The sequence below is a fragment of the Colletotrichum lupini genome, chromosome 4 (genome assembly GCF_023278565.1).
Source record: "Colletotrichum lupini chromosome 4, complete sequence".
Classification (NCBI taxonomy): Eukaryota; Fungi; Ascomycota; class Sordariomycetes; order Glomerellales; family Glomerellaceae; genus Colletotrichum; species Colletotrichum lupini.
This window is the reverse complement of record NC_064677.1, coordinates 7,145,775-7,172,510: the sequence shown is the minus strand read 5'-3', so window position 1 is coordinate 7,172,510 and position 26,736 is coordinate 7,145,775. Positions and strand designations below refer to the sequence as shown.

The window sequence follows — 26,736 nt, the reverse complement described above, 5'->3', positions numbered from 1 at the left end:
TATAACAATAGATTTCTATTAGTAATTATAAAAAAGAAATTTAGGTCGTTTACCTTTTTTCTAAATTTGTTAAAGCGATTATACGCTCTATCGACCTATACTTAGTTCTATAGTACGAATTCCTCTTCTATAATTATTACTATTAGTATTTCGTATAGCTCTCGCAATTATAATTACGCTAATAATACCCCTCGCCCATAAAGGAATCTATTAACTACTTTCGTAATTCCTAGGCTTGCGCTCGCGAACTATTCGTCTAACTAGTAGCTAAAGTCGTTTGCGATTTTATAAAATAAGGGTTGCCCCTATAGCCCCTTTTTCTTATAGACCTTAGTTAAATAGATTAATACTACGTTAATTTACTTACTATTAGGCTAGTCCGCGATTTTATATATTTACGTCCCCTAATAGTCTAAGTTAAAATTTACTTACTTATAAGGGATTAGGATTCTATCTAAGATCGGGTTTCGTCCTTTTTTTTTTTACTTTAACTTACTAAGGGGCTTACTTTAGCTTATACCCGTATTAATAATCATTAGCGTATTTAATCTTAACGGGGATATATCTAATCCGCGCGCAGGTCGTAATAAATCCGTACTTTTACTACCTAACGAATTTATTAGGGTCTAGGAAATTCCCGCTTCCTCTCGCCGTCTCGCTACTACTCTTATTTTTACTATTTTTAATAATTACTACTACCTTTTTAAATCGCTAACTATCGTACTTATTAAGATCCTCCTTTTCGTTTAGTAAAAAAGGGTAGGTTTTAGTAGTTCCTTTTAATAATAGTAGTAGTAGACGTTTATATTACTATAAGAAGATATAGTAATTAGTCTCGGGATCTTTACTAGTTACCGATTTCCGCTATCCCGTATACTTCTAGCCTCCTAAGCCTCGTGCTCTTTATAGTTTCTAAATAGCTTCCTTAGTTAATTTCTAATTATAGGCTAGCTACGGAAAAGTCGTTTAGTAAAAAAGCTGCTCGGGGCGACGGTAAAAGGCTAGTTACTTAAGCGGTTTTATTAATTAACGTAGTTTAACGTAGTAAATATCGACCTCTCGTAAGTAATAAAGGGCTATAATTACTTAATTTCGTACGGTATTCGAAAATCGCCTCCTTTTTTGTCTACTTTTATAAAGTTAATTAGTATAAATCTCTTATCCTATATAGTATTAAGAGGTCGTCTCTTTTATATAGCGAGATACCTTACCGATCTATAATAGTAAAGTTTAATTACTAATTAGTATTAGTATTCTTATTATAGGGTAGTTAGTTCGAACCGTAGTTAATAAAGAGATTAATTAAACTATATAAATATCTGCGTAGGTATAAAAAGGAGGTTCTAACTATAGGTTAGGCTGGCTACGATAATTATAAATAGGGCCCTTAATTGGCCCCTGCGCAGTCGGCTGTATGCCGCGGTCGAATTGGACTTCTAATCCGACAGCTTATCATAATCGCTACTATTATTAAAAAGTTGAAGGGCATAAGAAATTAGCGACCCCTTTCAGACTTACATTTTGATATGGTAGCAGACATTAAATGCTTGTTCTTCTTGACACGAGGTATGGGCGTTTGTGGCGTTGCTGGGATTTGGCTGAACGGAACACATAGATTCAGCTCAAGATGGTTTCCACGGAAAGGGGGATGCATCGATAGCTCAGCGTGGCTGCAGGCCTTAACCCTATAAGGTCCATTACCCCAGGCGTGACAAGCTCCATATGTGACTAGTGAAATCGCTTATACGAGAAAAAGGCTGAAGGGAAGCATGGCTATCGGCTCGAGCTAAGATTCTCAAACAGGTGGCGCCGAATATCCCAACTGCAAGTATCAGGGAGGTCCATTCCCACGATTTCTTTGGCATCGATCCAGGTTGTTTCTTACCGATATTGATGGCCTTTGGCTGGTACAAGATCCCTGTATCAAAACTCTGCTTTCAAGACCATCCTCCAAATCCTGTCAGCGCTACAGAACTAAAGTTCAAGTCGCCCTCATTAGGGTACCGGTGAAGATACAGGTATCCAAGGCAGGAGAGCAAGGTACGGGCTTCTGATTCGACCGTCTGCATAGCCTGACAGGGGATCCTAAGCAATGATTTTTCTACGGAGAACCCATTTAACCAATTACTGTGTTTGCCAAGTTCTGCTGAAAATCGCGAAGGAAACTTGGCGTACACGGCGCGGTATGTGCTGAGCCGTGTCGGTGGGTTAGCTTGTACTAAGTTAGCGCAAACTTACCACGACAGAGGCTAGGAATCAACCAAAGAGACTTGCCCCTGGGGAAGATCAGGGAATGGTCTGGGGAAATGGTCGGATAGCCCAGGATGAAGCCCGAAACCCAACTTTCACCAGCTTGAAGTGGAGCAATGAACACGAGCTGTGATTTCATACAAAATCTTATCTGACCGACAGCACGATCGAAGATGCAACATCCAATGCTCACTTTGCAACCAACTTTGTTTTACTATCCCAGGCGCTTTGGAACTTTGTCAACATGTTTGGTTCAGTTGACAATACCAGCAAAGATGAGGTCGTTCTGATATCCATAACCCCCAAGGCAACTGCCTCGCACCAAGAACCATCTATCGCAGACACGAACCCCTTGGACGGAGAGGAACTCGAACGTCAAAGATCAAATGTTCACAATAACACAATCAATAGTGTGCTATGGCTTCCTCGTGCTTCAACAAGTTCGGACGGCACGGGTGCGCGCATCCATCGTGGTCTCGCCGCCGAGAAGGACATAAGTCTATTCGGAAGTTTCCGTCACTTTCCCAAAGCTATTATCTGGTCACTGCTCCTGTTTCTAACAGTCATAATAGAGGCTATCGTAATAGCTTTAACTATCTATAGCCTTACCGCACGTTACGTAACCTCGGTTATATAATTACTAAGGCCTATTTCGCTCGTACTCTCTATATTAAAACGAGCTTTATACCTATTTCTTATTTTTAATAAATAACCGTTCTCTTTATATACGTTTATACCCCTATAATAATTTTATAATAATTATAAACTTAGCTCTAATTTAAACCCCTATACTTTTATTAAAAAGTTACTTCTTAGGGACTACGTTTTATTATATTCTTTTTTATAATATTATTTAACCTTTATTATATTTATTAAGCTTATTCTTAAATAAACTAATATTTTTTAAAAAGACTATTAATACTCTTAAGTAAAAGTTTAATTATTAATAAGACTAGCCTAAGTAGTACCTTATTTTATAAATTAAGGCCTAGTTAAAGGACGTCTAGGACTTATTAAACTTAAATAACTTTATTTCTTTATTAAATCTATTTTTTTTATTAAGTTTATTTTTTTAATTAAGGAGTATATTAAAATACAAAATACTACTTAAGATTAAGTATATAAAACGGCTTTAATTAAATATTAATAAAGACTTAAGGAGTTTACTTAATAATAAACTAAATAATTAAAAAACGAGATTATAATTAAACTTTTTATTAAAAACGATCGAATTAAATAACTAATTACTTTAATAAAACTAAAGGCTATAATAGTAAATTAAGTACGTTTTATTAAAAAATATACCTTTTTTATTTAATAAACCGTATTTAAAACGATCTCTTATTTATAAAAAAAGAGATTATATAAATTAATAAATTACTAAATCTTTTTTATAGTTATGTAAAAATTTTTAAAGGATATAAAAAAGGAGCTTATTAATTCTTTAAACTACTCCCTTTATATTATAATTAAAGTTTTTAAATAAAAGTACGTACTAAGCGACTTTAGTTTATTTATAATTATAAAAAAAGAATTTAACGTAGTTATAAGTAGGGCGAACTTTAATATTAATTTATTAACTTAGATTAAAAACTTTTTTTTAGCTTATTATTAAATAATATAACTTAAGCTATTTAAAGTCTAAGGGACCCTTATTTTAAAAACTTTTTTTTATATAATTATATATTACTTTACTCTAAACTAGTTTAATTAAGAGCTCGTTAAGATTATTAAACTAAAATAAAAAGGGGAAGCGATCCTTAATATAGGGTATTATATTAAGATTTTTAATAACTTTTTATATAAAAAAGTAGTATATAATAAGAGTTATAAACGAACCTTTATAATATTTATAATATTAATAAGTCGCTTAGATTCTTTTAAATAAAATAAAGTAACTTTTAATTTATTTATTAACTACTTTTATAAAAGGACTTATTATTAAAAGTTAATAAACTATATAAAAGTAGAGCTTATTTTAATGAGTAAAATAAAATTAAAATACGTTTAGCTAAGTATTAATAATACTTAGAAAATAATTCCTTATTTAAATTAGGAAAAGTATACTGACTTTTATATTAATTATATTTAAAAGGGCTAGATTTATATAAAACCCCCTTTTAAATAGAATAATAATAACTAAGGTTATTTTAAAAAAAAAATTAAAACTAGTAAGCTAAGTAATAAAAAGAACTTTAAGAGAACCTATTTTTTAAATATTGTAATTATAATTATTAATATTAGTCTACTCTTTAAGCTAAGTATAGAAGTAAATAAGAATAGTAATTTTATTATTTTCTTTATTCTTTTTATTAGCTTATACTTCTTTTTTAAAAATATAATTATAAGTAATTATAATACCGTTTATTTTATTAATAACTAATTACTTTTAGAGCTAGATTTTATTTAATAAAGTAATAGCTTAGAGAATATAGATTTTAAAACGGCCTCTTATTTTATTATTATTAAGGGAACGAGGATTATATATAATATCTTTATAAAACTAAAGGGGCTTAAAATAAAATACTTTACTTTTTATAATATTAATTTTATTAAAAACTTCTATATAAACGTTATATTAAAAGCTTTTTTTTAAAAAACTAGTATTTAGTACTTAGGTTTTAATTATACTCTTTAGTTTAATAGTAAATCTAAGAACGTTATTATTAAGTAGCTCGAGAGGAAGGTTAATTTAATCTTTTTAAAATATAAGCCCTATTCGTCCTATTTTTTATTTAAAAGTTAGTTTTTATTTATTAATATAATTCTAATACGTAGCGCTTAGTATTTACGTTCCTTATATTAATTAAAGAGTAACCGATCGGATATAGCCTAGCTCTAGTACTTTAAATCTAAATATTTTGCGCTAATAGTACTTAAAAAGCTCGTCCTAGCCGCTCGGGGGGCAAGGATTAAAAGACTAAGCTATTTAAAATATTAATACTATATAACTACTTATATAAAATAAGTTATTTTATAATATACCTTAGAATAAAGAGTAACCCGACCTTATTATAGGATTTTATAGGACCTTTTTAACTACTTATTAACTTATAAATAAAGTAAGTAATTAATATTAATTAAAGACGAGTATTTAAATAGGATTTCTATTTTTTTATAGATTATAAAGACTTATAATATAGTATTTAGGGTTTTATACTTTTTTAAATAATAGGTACGTATATAAAAAGGTATAGCTATTTATAAGATCTAATAAAACGTAAAACGTATAATAATCGTAATTAATAATAAAACTCGTTTCTAAATATAGGTATAGGAGCTAGGAATAGACCTAAAGACTATTCTTTTATATATAAAAAAACTAAATAGAAGAAGGGAACGAGCTAGCTAGGAAATTATTAGTAAAATAATTAGTATAATATTAGTAATTAGTTTACTAAACGAATTTTAAGTAAAAGCTATATTAACTATAGCTTATTTATATAATATTAGCCCTAAGTAATATATTAACTAGCTATTACTAATTTAAACTAAAAAAGTCTAGTTTACTTATTATTTTAAATAATAATAATTAATAAATATACTAAAGCTCGCTTATGATTTACGTCCTTATTAAAAGTAAATATATATATATAGCTATAGAACGTACTTTTTTAAAAGGGATTATAAAAAAGGAATTAATAAGAGACGCTTTAAAATAAAATAAAGGGGATATATTAGGTACTTTATAAATTACGTATTAAACGCTTATAACTTATATAAGATCTAGATCCCCTTATTTTTAAAAGTTATTATTATTTAAAATATAATATTTAATAAAATAGCTTTTTATTTAAAAAATAATATTAAAACCGCAATTCGTTTACCTAAGTTAAGGGCTATAATAAATAAGATTTAATAACTATTTATAATAATTAAACCTAAGCTTTAATTACTTAGAATTATAAATAAAAAAGAGGCCGTATTAATTAATAATAAAGAATAGTTATTATTACCTATACTCGTTTTATAAAAAATAAATAAAATTATAAAAAAGCCTAGTTCGTTTTTAAGTAAACGAGGTAAGTAATTACCTATTTCTAAACTAACTTTAGATTTTAAAAATCCGGAATTAAATATAAACCTTATTTAGTTAACTAAGGTTATAAACAAGGCCGTAAGAGAAGTCGATCTTCTTATTAAAAAGATTAAAAACGTAATATATATATAAATAAAAATAAAGACTTTTTAAAGCTCTTATAAAGAGGATCTTTTTATTTAATTAGACCTTAACGAACCCCTTTAATAAGTAAGCTTATATTAAAAAATAAGAATAGTAAATAACTTAGTTAGTAACTCCGATATAACTAGTATATATAATTAAAAAGAGGATAAGTATACTAAATAAAGCTAGAAATTAAAAAACTAATCGCTAGAGGTATTTATTTAAAACCTAAGTTAATAAGAGTAACTTAAGTAGTACTTTTTTTATATTTAAGTAAAAAGAAATTAGGACTCTTTTTTTAATATATATATACTTAATTAATAAAAAGTAGTTAACGAGGTAACCTAGGGGTATTAAACGCTATATTACTATATTTATATTATAATTAATAAAACGAAGTAGGTTTTATTAACTATAGTTTAATTTAACTAAATTTATATAAATTAATTAATTACCTTTTTAAAAAAATAAAAAGATATTCTTAAAATATTAAAACTTTTAAAAAGTTAATTCGTAAAGGTAATATAATTAGAAATTTAGAAATTAAAGGAAATAAATATTTAAAAAGTAGTTAATAAGGCGTTAATTATTTTTAAGCTAATACTCCTTAAATAGGTATTTAATTATAAATTAAATAGTAATAATTACTTCGATCGCTATAAAGTAAGAATTTATATTAAAAAGGACTTTTAAAAACGATACTCTTTAAAAAAGACTTATATAGTAACGCTAATTATTAAGATATTTAGAGTAGCTATAGTTATTACTACTTAATTCGATTTAGAAGTTTATTAATATAATATTATAAACGCTTTTTTAAACATAATTAGAAAGCTAAGTAACTTTTTTATTATTTATAAGCTTTTAAATAGCTTTTATAAACTAAGAATATATATTAAACTCGAGCGGGCCTTATATAACGCTTATAACGCTTTATTATTATAATACGAGGAATTAGCGTTAATTTTTAAAAATTTAAGTCTCTTATTTATAAGCGAGGACCCGTGCTTATTTTAAGATTTTATTAAAAAGGTCTTAGTTCTTTTTTATATAAATAATATTCTCGTTTTTTATTATAAAAACTATATTTACGAGGCTAATTAAGTAACTAAGGGATTTAAAAAGAAATATAAAATAAAAAACTAGGGGTTAGTTTTATAATATTTTAAAATAAAGGTTATTTATAATTAATTAAATAAGAAGATTTACTTAGCTTATAATTAGTATTTTAAAAAAGTAATTAAGAAGTTCGATTTTATTAATTTTACTATTTTTACGACCCCTTTATTAACGGTCCTAATTAAGAAGAACCTAGGGATTATATCCCCGAGTAAAACTAAGTCTTTTTAAAAAAAAGTTAGATTAATATTATATATAGTAATTATAATTGAACTTAATATTATTTTTATATATGCTCTACTTTTTTAGTTCTTAATAAACCCGTTTTATTAGTATAATTTTATTATAAATTAGGTTATATAATACTTTTTTTATATTTAATACTTAGTAATATACTTTAAAATCTCGGGGGGTAGTTAGGTATTACTAATTATAAGTAATACTTTATTTATAAATAATAAAGAGACTCGAAGATCTTTATAAGGTTTTATAATCTCTTTTTTAATAACCTTATTTAATAAAAAGTAGCTCGTTAAAATATAATAATTACGTTAATTATAAAAACTAAACTACTAAGCCTAAAATATATAATTGAAAAAATACTCGCTTTTAAACGCTTTTTTAAAAATATCTTACTTAAGCTTAGTAATATATAAAAAGTATATTATAATAATCATTAAATAATTAGATTTATAATAAAAAAAGAGGAACGTATTTTAACTTACTTATACTATATTAATATTTAAAATATATAGCTATAATAAAAGTATTTAAGAGGCTTATTTTAAGTAGTTTATATATTAATAAATAAAATACTAGCTAATAGTTTTATAAAGAACCTTTTTAGAGCGAAGTTTAAGTATTTTATATTATTTTTAAATAAAAAAAATATATAAGAGATAATTATATTAAACGAGGGGACGTTTAAAAAGTAATAAAACGGCCCGGGGGGCCCGGTTTTTAATTAAAAAACGTAGCTTATAATTAAAGAGTATAAAGTTATTTTAATAACCTTATTAAGTTACTTAGGAAGAGGCTATTTACTTAAGAAGGTAAGTACTCATTTATTTAAAAGAGATTTAAACGCGGGCTATATATTTAAAAAGATATATAAATTAATAAAAATATCGATTTTAATTTAAATACTATCTATTTTTATAAGTAAAGTAATTAATATTATTATATTTTTAATAAGTTTTTTTAATAACGCTTTTAATATAGAAAGAGCGCTTATAAACGCTTTTCTTATTAAGGCCTTATTTATATAAACCCTTTTACCCTTTCCCTTATTTAAGAGATTATTATATTTAAAGGCCTTATATAACGTTATTATTATATAAATTAGGGTTTATATATTAGGTTATAAATAATAAATAGAACGAGGATAGTTTAAAATATATTTTATAAAATATAAGTAGTTTTATATTAATAATTACGGTTATTACTAACTTTTTTATTATCTTCCATTTAAAATATAAAAACTTTATACTTAAGAACTATATATACTTTTTAAAAATAGGGGCATAACTTAATTTTTTATAAGTTTAATAGCGTTAATATTTATTATTAATATACGAACTTAAGAAGTACGTACTATTTAAACGGTTATTAAGGGCGTTTTTAATATATTTAAAGTATTTATAATTAAATAAGGGAAGTAAAAATATTAACTTATAATAAACTTTAATACTAAGGATAGTATTAAGAAGGTTTATTATTAAGAATTAGTTTTATAAATAATAATAGTTAAAAAAGTATTATATATACGGTTAACTATTTTATATTTTTTAAAAAGAGGTAAGAGAAGGGGCTATAAACTTATTTTATTTTTTTAGTTCTCTTAAAAAAAGTTTTTTCTTTTCTCTTTTTTATTTAAAAAAAAGGCGAGGGAGGGGGCTATAAACTTTTTTTATTTATACTATTTTTTTAAAAAATAAGGACGTCTTTTTAACTTTTAAAAAAGAGTAAAAGAGGGGGTTATAAACCCTCTTCGCTTTTATTACCCTCTTAAGTAACTCGTTTAGCTATAAGGCCGCTACTTATTTAATAAAGTAATTAGATTAATATTAAATAAACGAGGTTATATTATAATTAAAGTATAAAATAAGAGAATATTACTTACTTATTTTAGGCTTATAAGGGGGGCTAAGGGAGCTACTACTCTCTCTCGAAGCTATAGCCTCGTATTTACGCTTTTTAATTTCTTATACTATAGTAATATAAGTACGGTTTTTAACTAATTATTTTAGTAATATTTAAATAAAAATAATACTATTAATAAAAATCTTTTTTTAATAATATATATATATAAGAACGTAGGTATAGAAAAAAAAAATAAGGGTATATATATATAGTAATAATATAAGTATAGGTTAAAGAGGGAAGGAAAGTTAATACTATAAGTAGCGATAAGAAATTTATATATCTATTACCCTTAACTTATAAGTTAATTATTTAGTTAATAAAAGGCTGTTTTTTAGTCGTACTTTTTATTAATAATATAGCCTTAAGATTATTTATAATAACGAATACGAAGGTTAATTTATAGCCGATTTATTTCTTATTTATAACTCTATATATAAACCGATTTATTTTATAATTCTTTTTATAAATAGATTCTTATATATTAGTATTTAGTTTTTTATTTTTAGCAGACTTTTTTATAATAATATAAGTAATTAAGCGCGCTTTTTTTAGATATATATTTATTTAGGGGGGTATATTATAATAGCTTTAACTATTTATAGCCTTATTATATATTACGTAACCTCGGTTATATAATTACTAAGGCCTACTTTACTTATACTTTTTATATTAAAGCGAGCTTCGTACTTATTTCTTATTTTTAATAAATAACCGTTCTTTTTATATATATCGATACCCCTATAGTGACTCTACGATAGAGGCTTATAATAAGTTGCTTATTTTTAGATTTATTGCGTTTCCTTCGTTCAGATGCAAATATAGCGAACTAAGACTGCCGGGCGCCAACTCCATACAGGACAAAGACTATAAGATCTCGCCATTGTGGCAGATGGGAATTCAGAATGCTGTAGTAACTTGTGAGATCATTGGGCTCCTTGCCCATGGGTACATCACTTATGCTATCGGGTATCGCAAAATGATGATGATTGCTCTTGGATGGTTGTGCCTAGCCATTTCCCCAGCTTTCTTTGCTCAGAACATCGCTGTACTACTTTCTCCCCAAGCCCTTTGTGGTGAGTAAGCGTCTTGGGTGTATTTCTTGGTTACTCAGACATGCTTTGGTCTTTCAGCTTACAACTCCAACATCAGGCCTATCATGGGGAGTCATCCAGACCTTGGGGGCGACTTACGCTGCTGAGATTGTGCCTTCAGCTGTACGAGCCGTCGTTCTCAGCAATATGAATATGTGTTGGCTCATTGGCCAGCTACTGGGCACTGGTATTCTGAGATCACTCATCGACAACACATCCCAATGGTCATACCGGTTACCATTTGCGCTACAATGGGCTTGGGCGCTTCCATTGCTCTTTGTCGTTTACTTTGCCCCGGAAAGTCCTTGTAAGAGACATCCAAATAGGTTTAAACAAGTTTGGCTATTTATTGACTACTTGTGACCAGGGTGGCTAGTCCGACACGAAAGACTCTCAGAAGCACGACATTCGCTGCAAAGACTCACAAGCGGCAAGAACCTCAATATCGACGATACGCTCGCTGTTATGCAGCATGTTAACGCGACAGAGAAAAAATTGGGCTATGGTGGCGCAAGCTTCTTTGATTTGTTCAAAGGTTCGAACCGACGCAGGACTGAAGTTTGCTGCATGACGTGGTCCTGTCAAGCCTTGTGCGGCGCCACCCTGACTGGATATGCTCCTTATTTTTTGGAACAAGCTGGCTTCGAATCCTCCAAATCATTCAGTCTCGCCACAGGAATGTATGGTCTCGGCATCATTGGCGGTATGATATCCTGGATGTTGCTATCACTGATTGGCCGGCGTAGGCTTTACCTTGCTGGGTTGATAGCGGCAGTCATCATCCTTACCATTGGTGGTATCCTATCGATTGTTCTGGACGGTCATCCTTCAATGAATTGGGCCCTCGGCTCTCTTATCATTTTGATGACCTTTACTTACAACATGACCATCGGTCCAGCTTGTTATGTTATCGTGGCAGAAATTCCATCAACACGTCTGAGAGTCAAGACCGTTGCCCTGGCGAGGGTAGTCTACAATGTCTTCACCATCATCAACAACGTTATTGCGCCACAGCTTCTGAACCCAACCGCTTGGAACCTGGCTGGTAAATCTTGTCTGGTTTACGCGATCACGGCTCTCTTGTGTCTTATTTGGTGCTATTTTCGACTACCTGAGACAAAGAAGCTGTCGTATCTTGAGCTAGACTTACTTTTTGACAAAGGGGCTCCTACGGCCAAGTTCAAAGAATTGCAGGACAGACTCGCTAATACTGCGTACATATCAGTATCGAGGGCAGAACGAATGAGAAATGCTTGGCATGGTTGGCTTGCATATTCATAGCCTTTCTTTGCATCTAAGTGGCAAAGTAGCTACATTACGGCTCCCCATGAAGCCTTGGTCTATCCTTCATCCATACCCAGTCGAATATATAATGCCCTTCTTGTTCCCGTCTAATCCATATTGATTTTATTATTCACACATTTCTCTAAGGACGTCACTTGTCGTCAATGTTGGAACAATGCCTTTTTATGTATTTTTTCTTATTTTTTCCCTTTTGGCCTTTTCTTCGTCTTGTTCAATTGAACATGCATAGATCTGATAGTTACATATTTTACTTTACTTCAGCCGGTCTATACATGATCCCGAAACCGTAGATATGCAGCGCGATTTGGCCAATTTGAACTCTCGAAGTAGGTCGTGCATAGGCTAGAGCGCGAGTCTATCACCAACTATACACTTACCAATATCAAGTCTAATAATGCACTTCGTATATACGCATCTCCGTCTTCCATTTCTTCCCATACGACACGGTCATCAACGCATTATCAAGAACATCTCGAACAGCTCACACATCTGTTATATACTTCCCACTCAACCGTACTTACACCAGATATACGCAATTATGGCTGGAATGATCCAACGGCCTAAAGAATTCACCTACGTCGACGCTACTAGAATTACAAGCAACTGATTCTTCTAGTAGGACAGAATTCACGAAATCCAGCTCATAATCATCCTCACACATTCCTGCGGGCACGATCTCGCCGAACAATAGCCCTCTAATTTCGGGTTTCCAGCACCAGTTTCGTGGCATGTCATCTTTCTAACTCAGTACAGTGCCTGTTGACCCTGTTGACGAAGAGCATCAGAGCGGAGCATCACAGCAAAGGAGCGAGATCTTTGAAGCAACACATGAATGAAGCCTTGAGCAACCACAGATGCTAAAAAGTATGGGCGGCAGTCACAGAAAGTTGAAAAGCATGCCGTCCGCCCACTTGTCGGCTGGCTTACAGGTATTTTGCTGGCCATGTCGAGATATCGTGCAAATCTGCAGCCAAGGCAACTAACCCAAAGCACCAACGTGTAGGTGTCAACCCAGTAGAATCACTTCTCAAGCCTTCTGGGGTGCTAATCCCGACGAGCGGGCTCGGAACTCCTCGACTACGTAACGACCCGACGGGCCGGTACCGTATCCGGGAGGGGCACTGAGGGCATGGCGCATGCATCGTCCCCAAGACCGGGAGTCAATTATGGGGCACACAAAATCCGGAAGCCCGGCCCTTGTGGGACAGGACCGGCGTCCAGCCCGTCAAACGTCCACCGGTGCCGTTCGGTCTTCCGAAGCGATGTGCCATAAGTGCGAGAGCTAGGCTTCAGTATACTATTCCGATTCATCTCGCTCTTCTTCGTAACGAGATTGCAATGCGACAATGTCCAACGGAGCCATCCGTCACTAGTAGCTAACTGCCGGGAATAATGTTCCGTATCGGCAGTGCTCCGCGGGATCGAATAAAGTAAGTAATGAGATTGACACCTACATTGTCTCCCTGGCAATAGGAAGAGTCTAGTCGGCAAGACTCCGATGCTAAGACACCTTGCACAGAGAAGATGGACGGCGTTGAGGGCGCTTTTGAGGCAGCGGCGGCCGAATCACGACACTGGACCCCGCGATGGCGACACACCCCACGCCAAGGGGTAGCGAATCATCAGCGCTTCGCAGCACATCATCAAGCATCGGACCCCGTTGTAACCCACACGACTCCCAGAGTGTTATCTGGGCAGTTCTCCAGTATCCGTGAGATTGTGGCCAACTTGAAACCTCCCTTAGCGTAGCGCGATGGCCAGTTTATCAGGAAGCGAGATACATAAATCAGGTACGGGATCCCCCAAAATTAGAAGACGTTGTGGTTTTGAAAGTTGCGGCTGTTCAATTCACCATCTGTTGAGCTGCTCTCTGTCTTTCCGTTGTAAGTGACTAACCCTACGGATTCACTAGAGCTCTCACCTCTGCTCGGCATGGGGTCAGAGCAGGAATACGCGTCCGCGTCTCCCAAGGGAGTAACGGTGGACGAGTTTTCTTCAGACGGACAAAACTCTGCAGTACTCGAGAAGAAGAAAGCGCCATGGTGGTCTTATATCTGGGACTACGAGCCGGGCCGATCGCAGGAGGAGCGCGTATTCATCCAGAAGCTCGACGTCTTTTTGATAACGATGCTGAGCTTCGGCTACTTTATCAAAAACCTCGACCAGACGAACATCAGCAATGCTTTCGTCAGCGGCATGAAGGAAGATCTCGCAATGAACGGGAACGAGATCAATCTCATCGACACAGCGTGGACTGTCGGCTACGTCGTGGGCCAGATCCCCTCGCAGATCGTTCTCACAAAAGTCCGCCCGTCCATCTGGGTGCCTTCCTGTGAGCTTCTCTGGACAGTTCTGACGTTCTGTCTGGCGGCAGCAAAGACCTCAAACCACGTCATTGCAATTCGCTTCTTCGTGGGTTTGGCAGAGTCAATCTTTTATCCGGCCGCTCACACGATCCTGGGCTCCTGGTATAAGCCCTCCGAGCTCGGCAAGCGAGCCTGCATCTTCCACGCCTCTTCGGCTGCGGCGAGCATGTTCTCGGGCTATTTGCAAGCTGGCGTCTATAAGGGACTCAACGGCGTCCATGGCTTAGCAGGTTGGAAGTGGCTATTTGTAAGCACCCCCTCGATCCCATATGGCGTGCTTTGGTGGAGACGACTCCTGCGAAACCGCGTGCTGACTCGGCCTCCGACTTACAGATCATGGATGGAATCATCAGTCTGCCAATTTGCATTGCTGGATACTTTTTCCTGCCCGATCTCCCGGAGAATACACGAGCATTCTACTTGACTGAGAATGTGAGTGAAACCAACTTCACTAATTTTGAGGGACCGCAGTTATTAACAATCACCTAGGACCGTGAACTTGCCCGCAGGCGGATGGAGAGTGTCGGACGTGCTCCGCGAACCAAATTGGGCCGTTCTGCGTTCAAGCGAATCTTTGGTCGCTGGCACGTCTACTTTCTGACCATTCTGTACATCATCTTCATCAATATTGGGCCTTCCAGCAGTGTGAATCCCTTCTCTCTCTGGCTCAAATCCAAGGGCGAGTCTGTGGAGAAGATTGTAAGTTGACTTTGCTCATGGTTGGTCTATGGTATCACGTAGCTAACATAGGTATCAGAATATCATTCCAACGGCGGCTTCAGCTATTCAACTGGTCCTTACGGTGTCATTCGCCATCCTCTCCGACGCGATCCGCCATCGTGCCAGCGTCATGTCAATATCCACCTTCCTCGGTGGTTTCGCTGCCTTGATCCTCGCCATCTGGAATGTACCAGACGGGTTGAAGTGGTTTGCGTTCCTTCTCCAGCGCGCTTCCGTACCGTACGGACCACTCAGCATGAGCTGGACGAACGAGATTTGCGGCGCCGATGCCGAGGAGCGTGCAATTGTCATAGGAATCATGAACTCGCTGGGCTATGCCTTTAATGCCTGGGTTCCGATCCTGACGTACCCTCAAGTTGATTCGCCCAAATTCAAGAAGGGCTTCATTTTCTCGACTGTTGCTTTCGGTGCCCAAGCACTGATCACCGCTACGGTGGCCTTCTTGTACAAGCGAGACAAGAAGAAGGAGGGAATCACCAAGAGAGACGAAGAAGGTGTCACGGCGCCGGCCTCAGTTCCTAACGCCGAATAGACTTTTGATCTCTATGAGCCGATAATAGATTGGAAGCATACCACCTGCACCTTCAGCTTAATCTTTGTTCCGATTGACATTGGTCTCTTCTAGTCTCATTGAGATAAAGGTACTTGGCTCACCAGTACCGACATTTCTTATATCACATGCACTTAGCAAGCATCTTTAGACATTTGAGTTTGAGCGTTTTCATCGGCATCTAACTTACTTAGGCGTCTTAATAGAATATCTTAGACACTTCAAGTATTCTCAAAAGCCCATTCTGAGCACCCAGATTCTTGCTAGAAATAATTGGTGTGACGGGCCAAGGACTTTTAGATTAGATCATCGGACATTCTCATACCATATTGTGACGAAATTTAACTCCTAAGTCAAAGTAGTTTTAGTCGAAAGTGCGTATCACCATGTTTCCTGAGGTGCTCTCGAGTCATACATGCACGATACATATCAACACTTCATAATGAATATGCGTTGAAATTAAGAGGTTTAGTATTGCCTCTTCATCTGAAGAGAATCATGCTCGGTGCAATGTTTCACTGATGAACAAAGCTTGCCGTCTTGATCTGCTTCTCTTATACTTATCTCTTTATATACTCGCAACAGTAACAGCAGGGTTTGCAGCCAAAATTTACACCCCGGGTTCCGTGTACTGCAGCTTGCGTCTGTAGCACATGTTTTCTACCCCCTGAACTATCTGCTGGGTTCTCATATCAAAGGTTCAGGTGAAACGAAAGCAATTCATAGCGTAGGTACCTGATGTGATTCATTCAAACGCGGCTGCAATTGACAATCACCTTGTTTCATCAGTATCACACCTTTCTCATGACTTCAACGTCCAGATTGAACCTTTTTGCACATACCACAATGCTCTATTGAATAGTGCAATGATTTTGCAATAAATTCTCCAAGACTCACGATTTCCAGGGCTTGAGTGGCTACGCCTTTCACCTGGGTAGGGTCACAGCCTCTGCAAGAGCTTCCCAGACATGCCTCGCGAACAGTGCATAGGATACGGGACAGAATGATTGCGATGTCTATCATAGGGCTAGGCAAAAGTCATATAGAAGTAGAACACTTTGAATTCTCGAAACTCTGTGTTCAATCTAGACCCAGTTGGGAACACTCGGGATATCATTGTCTTGCATGAGTCCGCTCGTTTGTCTCTTATCATGATGTCACCATCTTATATATGAGACTCGACATTCAAGGGGCTTGTCATCTCACTCAACTTGCTATTGAATAGAGATGACTACCTTAGTTGGGAGGTACCGACTGCCCTCGAATTAGTTAACTTTGTGATGTAATCTTCTTCACGTGTAGCATTGACTGTCCCTTGATAGACCTCAATCTCCTGGATGGCAATTAAGGATGGCAATTAAGCCGCCTTTGAGTCAAAGCTAGGGAAGACTGGCAAATGAAACTAGGTTTCCTTTCGGAAAGTTCAGTTTGTTTTTCTTGTGAACGCCACCTCATCAAATTTGTTTAAGGCTTTAATCATTCGCGAGACAAGTCCCGACAAACCTGTTTCGTAGCTCACCTTCTCTTTGCACAGAACTACGGTGCCAATTCAGGGTTCTATTGCTTTTTGTACTCAACGTTTGTCATTCACTTATACTTCAAGTTAGATTGTTGCCTAAGTTAGTAAGCAAGTGAATATCCCAGACGGCTTTTGAACTCGATGCGTGAGCCTCTGTGGCTCAGCATATTTGGTAGTAGGTTTAGCCGAGACTTGGCTTAGGTTGGTTGAGATCCATCTACACCATGCTAAATCCGGGAGCCAATCAAGAACGTGATATGCCGCTCCCGAGCACTGTGTCAAGCCATTCTCCGCCGTCATCGCCAACTCATCAGCCACGCCGAGATGACAAAAAAGAATCACATCAGTCCACGGTAGGGGCAACACTGTCCGGAGTCTCCAATTCTTGAATATGACGAGTTCAATACTATCGGGTTACTCCTTTGTCCAGTTGTTAGCAATTTGTTGGATGTCTCGCTTCGAAGCTGTGTGAGAACGCATACCAGACTCCTATTATCTATCGGCCATCGTTGCTGCATTCTGAAGGCTCGCCCCGTTACCCCATTGGTACTCCATCCAACCTCGACGCGCTTGGGTCCGGTGGCAAAGCCAAGATCATCAAAATATCTCGAGGTACATATGAAAATCAACGGTCGATCGGATGATGGGAGTGACGAAGAAGCCACCTGCCGCATCGTGACTGGCGAAGGGGGCCCGGGATGGTGTGTTTTCGACCCTTGCATGTCAGATGTCGCGAAGTGCGCTGGGGCTCCTCACAACCAACCGCTCCCACCTTCCCCCACCAACGCTCATCGAACTCCATAAAATTCACTCGTTCAAATTGGACCGATCACCAGGATGTTGGAAGAATGGCCGGTTAATTTGCTGGCTGCACAGTCTAGTCCTCTAGGTCGCAACGTTTTCTAGGGTCACTCCAGGGTCCCGGTCGTAGCGCTGGTGGTGAGTGCGTGAACCCGGTATTATTCGGCATTTTGCCGTTGGACATGGGCGTGCGGCACGTCTCCAAATCTATCGAGAGTACGGCAAACTACAAGAGGCACTCCGCCAAAACCGTTCTTTTTAATAGACCTACGGCTACTATAAATTTTAGGCATTAATAGCGCGACTTTTTTATATATATAAATAAATATTATAATAAATCCCGTATATTATTATAAAAAATTACTTATAACCGTAAGTAATAATAGTTATATAAGGGCGGTTATATTATTTAATAAAAATAAGGTAGCTAAGGGGCATATCCTCTTTATTAATTTCTATTACTAATTAATTTCCCTTTTTTTTAACTAACTTAATATTCCTTAAGTAAAGTAAGTAATCCGCTTACGCCCCTATAGTTATTTATTAGTAACTATAATTCGCTTTATTATACTTTATACCCTTTTTTACTTTACTTTTTTTATTATTACCTAATTATATACGTAATTATAAATATAATATTCGCAATTTACTAATTAGAAATATTAATTAAGTATAATTAAGTAATTTTATACGTAATTACTAATATAATTTTTACTAATTAGTAATTATACTTCTTTTTAGGCTAATATACGCGTAATTATAAGTATAATTACGCGTATATACCTATTTATAATTTAATTCTTTTTATTTACTTTTTTTTTAATATTAACTATTTACGTATATATACTAATAATTTTATATAGGACACTTCCTTTTTTAATAATCGCGTACGTAGTATAATATTTATAATAAGCGCTTAATATAGTATTTTAGCCTATATTAAGGGTATATAACTCCTAACAGTCCCCGTATACTAACCTACGTAGTACTTTAATAACCTTACGTTCTATAAAATAACCTCTTACTTCCTTATTAATATATATATTTTTATATAATAGTTTCTTTATTATATAAATTCTTATATTATTTATAAGCTCTTTATCTTTCTTTTTAAAGACTTTTTACTAAATTTATAACCTTAGTATTATATAAGTTAGTATATATTACTTTATATTATTTAATATTATTATACCAACCTATATAATCTAGCCCTAGTATTAAATTAAACTTAACTCTAAAATTACTAAAAATAGCTATTATATACCCCTAAATATTACTATAACTCGTACTTAAACTACTAATACTATTTAAATAACTATATATAATAACGCTAAGACTAGTACTAAGTCGTATACTTATTATAAAACTAATAAAGGCATTTTTACTAATTACGTTACTTTTATAAATAAGGGCTACTTTAATTATAACTATATATTTACTATATATAAGTATACGCTTATTATGCGTTTTATTATTATTTATACGTTACCTTATATTACTTTATATTTACTTATAGCTTATTAATAGTTCGTACTAACTTATAATATACTTACTAAAGTCGTTAAGTACAGTTATAATTATAAAAGTCGTAATAAAGTCCGTATTAGCGCTCTATTTAAGTCTCTAAATACTATCCTTACTATATACCTCTATATAATAATAAAAGCCCTTAAATAAGTAGCTAAATAAGCTAAAAATAATAAATAGGGTATATATAATAATATATAGGATTATAAAAAGCGTTATTAACTTATATAAACTTTAAATAAGGAATAATTAATTTAATATTTTTATATAATATAATATAAGAGTTTATATAAGTATATATTAGGATATAGTATAGTTAGGCTTAATACTTAAGTAATAAGGCCCTTATGGAGTTATAGGGTACTTATTAGTTATAAATTAGAGTATATACGCTTAGTTTAGCTTATAAAAGGCTATAATTAACTATCTAAAAGCTCTCCCTAAAGTTTAGCGTTTTTAATAAAATTATAGAACTTTTATTTATTTTATATTATTATTATATACTTTTCTATTTTTTTTAGTATTATAAATCCTTATAAGCGTTTATATTTTTATATATATATTTATAAAACCTTATAAATAAAAAGATACCCCTATATATTATTATAATTACATATAAATATTTACTCCTTATTTAAAATTTCTTTTTTAGTTTTTTATTTTATATATTATTACTTTTTTAAAATAGTACGACTATGTATTAATCTTTTATTTTATTAAACGATAATTATTATAAAGTTAAAAAATAATTAAACTTATAATATAATTATTATATATTTTTTAATAGTTTTTAATATTAAAATTATAAAGCGAACTTTTAAACGTTAATTTATAAAATAGGACTTATAACGAGAAGAGCGTACGGTCTTTTTTAAGGATTTATTAATTCGTATTTAAGAATTATTTTTTTAATAATACTTAAATAATAAAAATATTCTTTTTTAACTCTAATCTAAAGGATTTATAATTACGGCTATAGGATTATTAATACTTCGTTAATAAAATTAGTTTTGGTAATAATAAATACTAAAATAGCTCGTAATTATATAATAATAATTAAAAAAGTTCTTTTTTAATATATTAAAAGTTATTTACCGTATTAAAGGGTATAGTAAAAAGTATTTTTATATATAAGTTTACTAATAAGCTTATATTATTAGCTAAGATAAACTTTATTTTATATATTATAAAACCTTTTTACAATAAGTTTAAAATCGGTTAAGTAAAATAAGGTATTATTATAAAGGGTTTATAACTCCTAGACTAAATTATATTTAGTTTTTAAATATATATAATAAGCTTTTACTATTTAGATTTAAGATCTATATTAGTATTAATATTTATTTATAGTTTATTATATACTTCTATATAGGGGTTTTTACTTATATATCCCGGAATATACTTATATAATACTTTATTATTATTTAATAACGGGGATTTATATTGTTATAAGTTTGTTTAAACTAAAGAAAAAAAACCGTTCTTATATTTAGTATTTATTATTACCTTTTATAATACTATTTAATAATAAAAAGTTTAATTATATTCTATAATTACTAAATCTTTAATAAAAATATTTATAATATTAAGATTAAGAGTTAGTAAAATCGTTTTTATTAAAATAAATTAATATATTAATAAGTAAGTAATATATATCTTAGTATATATAAGTATACTTACGTTTATAAGAATATTTTGAATTATTTAAGTTCTAAGGGCTATTCTATATAAATATACTCTTTAACTAAATTATACTTCTATTTATATATATATTACTAATTCGTTCTAATTTTATTAACTTTATATAAATTTAGAACTCTTATCGAATTTATTATTAAAAAGGTTACCCTTATATTATTTTTAATTAGTTATAATAACTATATTATTAACTTATATTACGAACTATATAAAACTTTATATAACTAATTAACTAAAATTAAGTTTAATAATTATCCAATACTATTTAAAATAATAATAATCTAAACGTATATCTTTTTTAAGCTACTTTATAAATTTATACCTTAATTATTAAGGGCTCCTTAATTATATTAGTTAAAAGTACGAAGTTTAATAAGGCTAATTATTCTTATTTTAAAGTATATTAATATTTTCGTATTTATTTAAAATAGTATATATATAATAAGCTCTAATTAGAAGTTACTTTACTTAGTAAACTATAGGGCAGTATTATATAAGTTAAATAAAGATTAAAAGATTTCAATTTTAAAATATTTCTATACGTCGTTTTGCCTAAAGTTTTAGTTATAATTAGCTTTATACGACCTTTTCCCTTTTTTATTAATTAAGGTTTAATAATTAGTAACTTAATTTTAGTTTAAGAAATAATAAAAAGTTAGTAATTTTTTTTTTTATATAAGATCGGAGGTTTAAAACAAGAATCTTTTTAAACTTATAACTTTATATACTACTTTATAATATTTTAAAATATTATAAAAATTCTTTATATTAATTAAAAATACTATTTACTTTATTAAAAGAATTTATTAGTTTATTATAAAATATAAAATAATAAATCGTATTATATTTTAATATAAAATAAACGTTAAGAAGTAATTAAACTAAACTTTTTTAATAAACTTTTTAATAACTTAGATATTAATATAAGTCGTTATTTAGAAACCGTTAAGTTTATTTTTGAAAAAGGATATATTATATAATATAATAAAGATAATAATTATTAATAATTACTTTAGCTCTTTTTTTATTTATTAAATACTTCGTTCTTATTTTTTTAAGTTTATAAAAAGAGATTTTATTAATATTAAAGCTTATACGTTTATACGTTCTTATTATATAAAAAGGGTAGAGCTTATATAAGTATTATTATTAATTAATTATTTTAAAATAGCTTTATAAAGAGGTATTATAAAGTTAATTAGTTTAGTAACGTTTTATATAAAAACTAAAAGTTATTATAAATTTATATTATAATATTTATAAGCGAGTTATTAATTTAATAACTTAAGTAAAGAGTAATTTTTATTTATAAAATAGTAAAAAATAGTAGTTATTTCTATAATAAAGTTATAAAAAAAAGAAAAACTTTTATATTAGGGCACGATATTATATAATTTTATATATTATTATATAGTTTAATATATTATAAAATTAAAGTATTTCTTAAGTTATAAATCTTTATAACCCCTATTTATAAATTATTATACTAGTCTAGACCCTATGCTAAGTAGTAGGGTAACTATAAAATACGATTTCTATTTTAATATATAAAAAAAGTGTTTTGGCAGAGTGCCTCTTGTAGTCTGCCGTAGAGAGTCTCCTGGTGGCTCCTCGCATCTTTTCCCCTCATGGAGCTGGGGTAAATTGGGGAACCATGTCTGCCCATGGTGTGGCTCGCTGAAATACCATCGCCTCTGCTGCTCTGTTATTATGGTCTATTGTCGCTTGCTTTTCAAGCTGCAAGTTTCTGCTGCGACCTATTACCGGCATTCGATACAACTTCAGTGTGACGGGAAGGTTATTTAGCCTCCGTCTTGCTGTATTCAAGATTGTCCCTTGAATCCTTCCGCAGAGCTTTCGCTCTACTAGCATCATGCTCGTCACTCAACCCATTCGTCCACGGCCGATCAAGACTCGGTCGAGAGCAGGTTCGTACGATGCTTCTATCACGACAGCCTCGGATCCAGAATTTCTGACATGGACATCGTTGTTATGACAGGGTGCAAATACTGGTGAGTTCATGTCCGAGCTTCACTTTCATCTAATGTTGTGATCGTGAAGAGTAATCAAGGTGCTAACCACGCTTTCTAGCCGTGACAAGGTTAGTCATCTTGACCCATCTTGGATCTGAATCTTTGACCAATACCTCTCTAGAGAAAAAAGTGCTCAGAAGAACGTCCACAATGTCTTCGTTGTGTGCAGGCCGGTATAGTCTGTGTCTACGAGCCTATAAAGAAGAGGAAGAGAAGAACTTCGACCCGGCCAGTTGACACTCAAGACTCTATGGCGTCAGACGACTCAAGTAGCCCGACGGGCGGCAACACGGACTTCCAGACAAGCCCAGATACGAATATTGTCACTCCACCCGATGTCTTACAACTAGGTGTAGAAGAAACTTTGTCCCCAACTTCGGCCGTAGAAAGCAGTTATTCTACTTCGATAAATTCGGCATTTGCATTATCCGAAGACCTCGACGACACAGGCAGCTATGATGATGACTCACAATATTTTGAGGACGGGTTCGAGTTGATGGGGGATCTGGGTTGTCAGAAAGCAGCTGAGGCCCACCTCCCGCTCTCTCTTGCGACTTTAGACCAGAGTTATCAGCAGCCAACAGATGATTCCTTTTTCAGCGCCAGTTTCGACGTATCTTGGAATGAGCAGTCATGGTCAACTGCATCCCCGCCCTTGCTGGACCTGCTCCCGCCGACCGGTCGTAACATCTTCGATTTCCCAGAGAATACCGGCTTGTTAGACCACTACTCCAAGGTCATGCTCCCGACAATGGGGTTTGTAGATGGTGTCGCAAACCCTTTTAGGCAACATATACTTCCCCTTTCGCATAGGAGTTCAGCCGTTCGAAGTGCGATCTACGCGTTGGCCAGCGCACATCGTGAATATAGCGGTCTTGAGACGACGGAGGGATCTGCATGTTTTCATGAAAGAGCCGTGGCTGGCCTGTCTGCGATTATCGAGGATGGAGATGGGTTCGAAGAAGCTCTGGCGACGATCATCTTACTCATTCAGTACGATCTGGTAAGAGAAGTCATGACAACGGATTGAACTTGACGCATCGACTGACTGGTGGGGTAGGTTCTACAGCGGAGCTCGGACAAAGTGGTGTATAATCATCTTCAAGGCGCCCGCCACATCATTTGTGCCATGCCATCCCCCAAGCCTGCGAGTGTGTTGTTCTTCGACCAGGTAAGCTACCTAGCGTTGCGGAAGTCTGATTGAAGGGATCTTTGACATGGGACAGGTATTTCGCTACTTTGATGTACTCAATGCCTTGACGAACGGCACGTCTCCTGTCTTCGCAGCTCCCTCAAGTCGAGCCTACTCGCCAAGTACACCGCCACCATTCATCATCCCTGGTGGAATCGATCCAGTGTTGGGAATGGCTGATGATCTTTGGCCCACTCTGCACCGTCTCGCAGAGCTCATGGCGATGAAACGCGAGCTTCAAGCCGCCACAGCGATGGGACAAACATCTAAGTTCGCCGTCCTGCGTACCGAATACCAAACGGCATACAAGGTAATAGAGAAGGCCCTGGAGTCGTGGGGTCCGACACTGCCACCAGGCTTTTCCCTGGTTAACCGTATCGTCGACGGCCCCGAAACCGCATCAGAGGTCGAGCTTGCCAACATCCGGTGGATCACAAGCACGGCACTCGCATACAGACAGAGCGCCCTGGCCTTTCTTTACAGCAACGTTTCGGAGTACCCTTCATCACATCGCCTCGTACAGAAACACAGTCAGGCCGCTTTGTGGCACTGTGCGGCGTCAGTGTCTCATGGCGGAGCAGGACTTTCCATGCTGTGGCCGCTCTTCTTCTCTGCTCGTCATGCCATATGCAGCAGGGACCGAGGCTTGGTGCGTCAGGCGTTCACTGCCTTTGGCAGCAAGAAAGGTGTGGTCGACACGGAAAAGCCGTGGGCTGTTGTCATGGACGTGTGGAGAAGGATAGACATGCGAGCATACGGCAAAGAGCAAGTGGGTTCTGAGGCCTGTCCAGACTTGTGGAGGCAAGTTGCGGCAAGCATGAAGTTTGGCCTTGTGTTTGGCTGAATGGGAGTGACTTCATTCGTACGAGAGTCGGCCCGGTGATTTGGGGACGGAGACGGAGACGGACAAGCCTGGGGAGACCCCAGTTCATGACCTTTTCCGGGGCCCTTGTTTTGATAGCTTCGCGGCAAGACGGTCGTTCAAGAAGGCAACATATGTTTTGATAAATGGGGTTGAACACCGGTCCAAAGGAATACGACCAGCCAACAAAAGGAGTCACATTAGCAGTTGAACATACCACGATCGTTTCTTCTGACTTAGACTCGGTTGCACCCGCAGAACAAAAACGAGTAAATTTCGCATCATGGACTGTTCATCAGCGCTCTGCACTAGCGTTTCTGGCGGAGCCCGACATCCACATCGTCGAGCAAGCTAATGCAGCTCATGATTGCATCCGCTCGTCCACAGGACCAGCAACTCCTTCAGGTGAGTCGACGTGGCTCGACCAATGCCAAACACCACTTTCATGATTGTCCGCCAACCAACGTTGGAGAACAGGGAGCCGCAGGGTACATTTCGACCGTGGTACAGGGTTCTTTTCAGCCTGATTGCCCCTCCGCAGATCCAGGGGACCGGGGGCGGCACAGAGGCGAGCGAAGCTACTTAACAGCTACAGTAACAACGCAGGCGCCTGAGCCTAAAAATTGTAAAGGTAGGTATGGTGTTACCTTAGGTAGCCAGCTGCTGTTTGCTTCCAACGCCGAAACGTTGCGGCAGACTGGGGCGAGATATCTGCATCTGCGAGTGTTTACCGATCTGGGCCTGCAAGCCCTTTAGAGGCGCAGACGTCCTTTCGTTTGATTTTGGCGCACCCTCCATCACATGAAGCCATGCGTGCTGGCTACGCGTTGTAACCTTAGAACGCGGTGCAAATACCGGAAGCGGTATTTAGCCTGCGAGTTTTCGTTTTCGAAACCGAGTAGCGTGACTGTGAGGGTTCTACCCTTTTGGAGTAAAGGGTGAGGGGAAGAGAGATGAGGGAAGACGGTCAAGTCACATCTCTCGCTCACCCTTCCTCGCTTCTTGGGTTTAAATTGCAATCGATGCAGACTCTCTGGGTAGGGCTGAGCGCTTACGCGGTGTCTAAGATTGAATTAACGCCCAGATGTGCGGACAGTGTTATGGGTCGCAGAGATGCTTTTGGGATCGAGGATCAACTGTCAATCCGACCTGATGGGTTCGTTTGCTCCGCGTCCTATGAAGAGCAAATGATCCTCGGGAAGTCGTCGCATGCCGCGCACACCGGCCGTCCGTTTTTGTCATATCTCAGCTCAGCATTAGACGGCACAACAGTCGGTGACACCAGTGCATGCGAACAGAAGTACCCAAGCCAACCAGCCGCGCCGGTCTAACCTCCCAGAGCTTGACCTGAGGCTGGACACGCATTTGGGGC

General features: G+C 34.8%; 3 protein-coding genes across 3 annotated transcripts; all 3 read left to right on the top strand.

Moving 5' to 3' along the window:
- Nucleotides 1-1,526: 1,526 nt before the first annotated feature.
- CLUP02_09216 (uncharacterized protein) lies at nucleotides 1,527-12,051 on the top strand (the record flags this gene model as incomplete). The annotated part of the gene is made up of 9 exons (XM_049288195.1): nucleotides 1,527-1,566; nucleotides 1,616-1,666; nucleotides 1,804-2,018; nucleotides 2,080-2,203; nucleotides 2,247-2,358; nucleotides 2,413-2,759; nucleotides 10,543-10,752; nucleotides 10,829-11,077; nucleotides 11,138-12,051. 9 exons carry the CDS (start codon nucleotides 1,527-1,529, stop codon nucleotides 12,049-12,051), a joined length of 2,262 nt encoding a protein of 753 aa, XP_049145339.1.
- Nucleotides 12,052-13,421: 1,370 nt separating this feature from the next.
- CLUP02_09215 (major facilitator superfamily transporter) lies at nucleotides 13,422-15,714 on the top strand (the record flags this gene model as incomplete). Its single annotated transcript, XM_049288194.1, has 6 exons — nucleotides 13,422-13,447; nucleotides 13,560-13,786; nucleotides 13,988-14,688; nucleotides 14,775-14,873; nucleotides 14,931-15,140; nucleotides 15,199-15,714. The coding sequence occupies 6 exons, from the start codon at nucleotides 13,422-13,424 to the stop codon at nucleotides 15,712-15,714; spliced, it is 1,779 nt and encodes a 592-aa protein (XP_049145338.1).
- Nucleotides 15,715-23,150: 7,436 nt separating this feature from the next.
- Nucleotides 23,151-25,346, top strand: CLUP02_09214 (uncharacterized protein; the record flags this gene model as incomplete). The annotated part of the gene is made up of 7 exons (XM_049288193.1): nucleotides 23,151-23,205; nucleotides 23,277-23,289; nucleotides 23,369-23,378; nucleotides 23,432-24,066; nucleotides 24,124-24,313; nucleotides 24,371-24,481; nucleotides 24,537-25,346. 7 exons carry the CDS (start codon nucleotides 23,151-23,153, stop codon nucleotides 25,344-25,346), a joined length of 1,824 nt encoding a protein of 607 aa, XP_049145337.1.
- Nucleotides 25,347-26,736: the final 1,390 nt, after the last annotated feature.